The following is a 6,489-nucleotide window of genomic DNA, read 5'->3' as shown; positions in this document are numbered from 1 at the left end:
AAATTGAGACTTGGATGGATTCTTCAATCAGTTGATACTGATTAATATATCTATACATATATCTTATGACTGTTATTATCTTGTGAATATTGTTGATTTTATAATAAATCTTATTATGTATTTGAATATAGATATATAGGTATAGTATAATATATAAGTATTTATAAATATTGAAAGTGATTTTGAGCAGACTTTTCTTAAAATTCTCAAAAACTGTATTTTCTTTTTCAAACATTTCAAGACTGGGCTACCATGATGAGCCGATTTTTTTCTATTTTCTTTTCAGCAATTTTATCTTTTTCTTGATCAATTAAAAGATTATTTAATCGGTCTGAAAATTTTTCTGGTTAACGTTCCGAGTGAAAAATAGAAGTTTTGAGAATTTTTCCAGAATTTTTAGACGGCTAAGCAAATGTTTTAGCTAACCAGAAAAATTGAAAGTGCCAAAAAAAAATGGAAGCAATCGACCGATCATGGGACCGGTATTAAAATGTTTGAAATATAAGATACAGTTTCTGAGCTTTTTTCGAGAATTTAGAAAAAGTTTCTTTTCAAAATCCCTTTAAATATTTATAAACAATTGGCAGTTTATTAATAGTTGTGAAAAAATTCAGGTTACTGTTTCAGAGTTGGAACAATTGCAGACAATTTTTTAGACAAAATTCGAAAACTTGAGAATCAAACTTTGATTTGATTCGCATAAAATATATCATACATACAATTGCTAGTAACTGCAAAATTATTTAATTTTTTTTTCTTTCTCTTTTCTATTCTATACCGTATATAATTCGCAGTAGAAAATCCATATAAGCCAGCTCATGCACATGCATATAATATAAGAGATACAGAAATGAGTTTAACCAGAAGTGGGAATTTTTGTTATGGGGGATTTTCGGGGTGCATACAGTGAGAGCCTCGGGCGGGGGGGGGGGGGGGGGGGGGGGGGGTCCCTTCAGGACGATCGACATACGTGCGGCATAATGTTACGAGTCATAAACGCGGTTGAATACCTCGGGGAAAAACCGCGACAAAAAGAAAGAATAAAATGAATAGAAAAGAAGAAAGAAAAAGGAGAGAAGAAAAAAAAGGAACGTATTTTGCATCAACTTCACTTTAGGTATATACCGACGACTCCAAATGCGTCCGATGACCATTTTTGGCCCCGCTTAAACGCGTATAAACTCCGAGGGGTAAAACTCACAGTTTCGTGTGCAGTTTCCGCACGGCTTTATGGACAATTTTGCGCGCGTAAAGCCGGATCGGATCGGATCGGATCGGTCGCTTTGACACCCCTCAGGTTATCCGAACTATTATTATATGTATATGCAAGTGTGTGCCGTCTCTGCCCTAACTCTCACCCCCCCCCCCCCCCCTCCTTCCCATGCGGTTATGCACTCCAGAATGCTAAAATATTCCGTTGCGTATATGCCTATTGATTTTTCGGATCGCACGTTACATCCCTTGTTGCTCGACGCTGTGGCTACGGAGAACTGGCCTCGTTCTACCTGGATCTCGATTTCAATATGTAACCGGATATACCACGGATGAACTCACGTGGTGATACCTCGTTTTTTCATTATTTTTCATCTCTCTTCGTAGCTGAAAAAAAAAAATGATTAAACGAAAAAACCGAAACATATACTCGCGTACGTAGAAAAAGATACTAATTGATTTTAGACATCGTTTCGATTTTCTTTCTAAATCTGCAATCCACGAATTATTAATTATGTTAAATTGTGTAAATATTTTTTCGTATCTAAGTTTTTAGAAATTATTTGTATACGAATGGGTGTAATAATCGGTATAAGTATCTGTTCGAAAAGTTAACTTATATTTGGTTCAATAAAATTTTTATTTCATCGAACAAGATTATATTATCATAACTAATTTTTCATGCCAAATAATCTCTCTTAGATTCATATCCCGATAAACTTGAATAATTATTTTCTTAAGTGTTAAGATTACCAACCGGTTAGTCTGATTCAGTTTTTATGAGTCGAAATAGTACTTTGACATTGTGCTTTTTTTTTTTTGTTTTCTTAATTCTGACATAAAATAAACGATGATATTCTTGACAGTTTGAGTATTGAAGGAATAATTCCAATATTTTTTACAGGGTAGACTTTTGTGAACTAAATTTCATGGTCAGTTCCACTCTTGCCTGACGATGAATAGTGTCTTGTGTAACAAGGAAAGCAAATACGCGAGTCTAAAAGAAAATTGCTTCCTTGTTGCACACGATTCGTTATATAACAAGATTATGTTACTCGTTTTTTCACGAAGCACGAAATTGAGGTTAGGGACGCGTAATGTCAGATTTGTTTGCCGCAGCGCATGCGCGCAGTACTGAAAAGACCACTTTTAACTCCTAGAACTCAAAAGTGGTCCTTCCGGCACTCTGCGCATGCGCATTCGCAGACTCACTCGACCGTCGTAGAAACGGGTAGCTTGTGTACAGAAGACACGCATGGAAAGCCGCGTAAAACATTCTCGCGTTGTGTAAAAATACATATTTGCCGACCGCAGTAGACCGGATTCCAAAATTGCTTAGCCTCGATTTTGTGTTTACTTTTAATTTTTTCTTTTTTTTTTTCTTTCTTTCTCTCGACTTGTTAAACGGCGCTGCGCACCTTTCGATGCTGGTAGCAGCGCGCCCTTCGACCCTGGGGGTAAAGGGAGCGCCGCTTCAGGGAGTAGCGACAAAGAACGTGTCATTGTGTTTTGGGCGTGGAGCATTAATACGCGTTGACGTTTTCGACCGCGGTCATTGGAGCAGATAAAAAGGCAAGGGAAGGGGAAAAAATCATGCACCATAAGAGAAACGGAAAAATACGATTTTTAAACCGGCATGGCAGTTGAGTGACCGTTGCGCAGTCAAAACTACGATGCAATTATCTATTTCGACGCCATTTTGATCCGTTGGGAGAAACCAAGCAGTTGATTTTTAATCGATGCTTCAGGATATGTTAACAATTATTATTATTAATAACATGGGCATAGATTAATGTGTTATAATGCAATAGAATTATAGGGTAACGAACCGAAAGGAATATATCAACAAGAATGAAACGAACTTAACTTACTACATGCGAATAGAAAAATGTTTTGTAATATGGATAAAAAAAAAAAAATAAAAAAAAATTACAGTATTCCTATTTTTTTGTACGTAATTCATTTGCAAATAAATCAGGGCCTTCGCATTTCATAGTACTTGAATCTAAGTGCATTCAATGGACAAAAACGAAAAAAATAATATAAAAAAAAATTATGAATGCTGTTTGGAGTAATTCACGAACCATTACGTGAAATAATTAATTTTAACATTTCACTTGTAAAATTAAAATAAAAGACCGTATTTAACACTCTAAGACATCAGTTATGAGAGAGGATGCATAAAAAAGGCAAGGGGTGAACAGGATGAGACACGTATGGAACCTCATGCGCATACGCAGCTGGTGTCCATGTAAACGCATTTAAAAACGAGAATTACGGAAAAGGTTAAACCGAGATAGGATCAGCATGCTACATAGGTGAAGCCCTGACTGGGAATGGGGTGGTCAGATATTGATCTGTATAAGATATCCGGAATTTTAACAACAGGATAAAGTGATGATTTTATGAAATCGTTCGGGGCAATTGACTGGATTATTATACTATCTCGTCCGCATCTATGCCTGCAATGCAGCAGCGTCATAATAGAGATTCTTTCGTCGCTCCCTTAATCCTGAACGTGAAATTTTTCTCTCTTAGTAATGATTGGGTTTAATCGTCCGAACCAAAAGTTAGAAAAAGCGAAAAAACCGTTTAAAAAATGTCCAGTAATTTTTTTTGCGCCAATCAGAGTGAATGTACGATCGAAACATGAGAATATTTGAATACCACAGGCTCAGATATCAACAATTTTTGAAAACATTTTAGAATTAGAACGTTGAAATTATTTGAATTTTGACCGTGTTATTCTATTTTAACGATTTTGGGTTCATTTTACTTACCGACGATATGACTGGAAAGTTCTCAAAGGGCATCAAATTATCATGGTATCGATCTAACGCGAAAATCTATTTGTTGGAGAACATCTGTTGTGCCCATACACTCTGAAGATATATTTTTTTGTGCTTCTGCGGCGAATTCCCAAAATTTCCATGGTGAACAAAACGAGCCCGAAATATTATAATAGGAACAAAACATCAGGGTCTAATTATTTTTAACGTTCTAATTACTATGACGGCGCGAAAAACATTGTTGGGCATTTTATTTTTCATCACTTTTCCTAATTTCAACCAAATAGAATCCGAAAAACGGGTTCTTAGAAAAACGTCAGTCTTTTCGATAAACACCCGCGAAGATCTCGGAAACGGCTTGATGAAAAAATTTGAAACTTATAGGATTTTACAATCAAATGATGGGCATGAAAAATTGCTGTGTTTCATTTCATTTGAACATCCAGTTCTGCCCAAATGAATCGATTTTCAATGCTTCACCGATAAACTTTATACCTACTTTCTCCTTCTTATTACATACCTTTTCCGAATGAACAATTATGTTTCTCCCAGTTTATACATTCATTTTCTACAAAATTTTATAAATTTATGGGTTTCCAGTGTTTTAGAGATCATCATGGCGACGAAGAGAATCGTGAAAAAACTATACTTCCGGCTTATTTCAAACGGTTTTTCCTCTTCGTCCGACTTTTCATTCAGACGGTCCGGCCCGATTCATCCTTAATACGCGTGAATTAATTATCGAGCTTGAGCGGGGCAGCTCGAGTTGCACATAATGAATAACAATGAAGAACAATAAAGTTCGGGCCATCAGAGCGCAGGAAAACCTCTCGTGGGTCTATCTGGCGGGCTGCCGTTTCCCTGGGACATTAACTTTCGACTAATCCCCGTTTATGCAAATCCAGGAGAGTCGGAGCATCTGTTCGCATCGCATCGCGTCGCGTCGCCCGAGGGCTCCGATTCTTGACTTTTAATTCTCGATTCTCGGATCTCGGATCTCGGGCTGCCCCATAATCAAGGACGGTTACGTCATCGTCATCTAAGTTCAGGAGTTCAGAACGCCGCTGCTGACGCTGCAGATGCTCGCTAACGAGAACAATTAGGAGTTCCACTTTACGCTCTAAAAATAAACACGGGGGCCACTTTAAAACTTTACTGTCATAACTACCAACCGCTCAACCAGATGCGACCCCATCTTATATTAATATCCCCCTGCACGGACCCCCGCTCCCTTTTAATATGTACAAGACTCTCTTTCGCAACATCTTCGGACAGAACGAGAAACTTGGAGGATGTGAAGAGGGTTCGAGACTTCTCGGAATCACTTTCGTCAACAGGTAAAAACCGAATTTTTCATTCAATTCCACTCGCACGTAAGTTCCTTCGGTTTTCCTATCGCGGGGTGCATAAGTCGTCGGTTTTTTTTATTCTCGATTAACGTAATTTATTTAGAAAATTACGCACTCGTTTCAAACTTCTTTCAAACGTCGTACAACGACTGTTCGCGTATCTACCAACAGCGACTCACATCACATCTTTTTTTGAAGCAATAGCAAGATCGGTGAGCTTTTATAGTTTGTCAAAATTTTACGACCCCTTATGATCCAGTAACAGAATTTACGTTATCTCTCAAATTCGTTAATGAACAGTTTTTCAAGAGCTTCCATGAACATGTGATGACAAATAATGACATTGAATCAGGTGACCATTACAGACGTGATAATCCTCATTTTACAACGCAGTGATTTTCATTGGCAGGTGTATTTTCCTGGGAAAGCAGTACAAGGCAACTTCCTGCCGCACATATGTTCATCGCATCCACGAATTTGAAGGAAGCTGGCGAGATCCTCCGATGCATCAAGAGCAGCCAGACTACGTGACAAATTTGAGGAAAAATGAGCCTGACCGCTTCCACTTAGCGGTCTGTCGGCTTTCCCATGACGGAATACCGTCTATGGGCATAAAATTCGTAGCCGTGAGCGTGTGTGGGACATTCGTTGCGTCGCGACGTCCCGAGGGGAAGCGGACCCTCCAGGACGGAGACAGTCCGGTCGGTCCGGACGTCGCCAAAGCGAGCAGGTGCTGCAGAATCCCTGCACTTCCCCTTTTGCAGACGAATTTCCGCGTGGAAAATCTACCCGGATGAAGACGACGATCGTCGTGGTGTGTACCTTATAGGGAAACGACCGCTTCGACGTCACCCTCAGAAGCGATCTTCGGTTCTTCGATGGCTTGTTGAATTTTTTGGTTTCAAGTGAACAGTAGAGTGATAGGGAATGAACCGGGAAGTAAATTCCGTGCTGCGATGAGATGTTTCGTCTGATTAAACTTTTGTGGAGCAGTGCACGGAGTGTTCATTCATTGTTGAATGCAATCACTTGATTTATCCTTTTTTCTTTGATGTATTTGAGTAATTATTTGGATATTTAATGTTTCATTATTATTTATTTATTTGAAACTTGAATAGCGTTATTTTGTAGCGTTTAAT

At 38.4% G+C, this 6,489-nt stretch overlaps 1 protein-coding gene across 1 annotated transcript; it reads left to right on the top strand.

The window, feature by feature from the left end:
• Positions 1 to 4,621: 4,621 nt before the first annotated feature.
• On the top strand, positions 4,622 to 6,224 carry LOC124410958. Its single transcript, XM_046889709.1, has 2 exons — positions 4,622 to 5,338; positions 5,760 to 6,224. The coding sequence occupies exons 1-2, from the start codon at positions 5,241 to 5,243 to the stop codon at positions 6,145 to 6,147; spliced, it is 486 nt and encodes a 161-aa protein (XP_046745665.1). The 5' UTR covers positions 4,622 to 5,240; the 3' UTR covers positions 6,148 to 6,224.
• Positions 6,225 to 6,489: the final 265 nt, after the last annotated feature.

The sequence above is a fragment of the Diprion similis genome, chromosome 10 (assembly GCF_021155765.1).
Source record: "Diprion similis isolate iyDipSimi1 chromosome 10, iyDipSimi1.1, whole genome shotgun sequence".
Classification (NCBI taxonomy): Eukaryota; Metazoa; Arthropoda; class Insecta; order Hymenoptera; family Diprionidae; genus Diprion; species Diprion similis.
This window is presented reverse-complemented; position numbering and strand designations above follow the sequence as displayed.

Bases quoted from the DNA above. Each gene is read 5' to 3' on its own strand.
- LOC124410958 (XM_046889709.1), top strand. From the start codon at position 5,241: ATGTACAAGACTCTCTTTCGCAACATCTTCGGACAGAACGAGAAACTT. The intron at 5,339-5,759 runs GTAAAAACCGAA...TTTCATTGGCAG, and splicing joins GGAATCACTTTCGTCAACAG to GTGTATTTTCCTGGGAAAGC.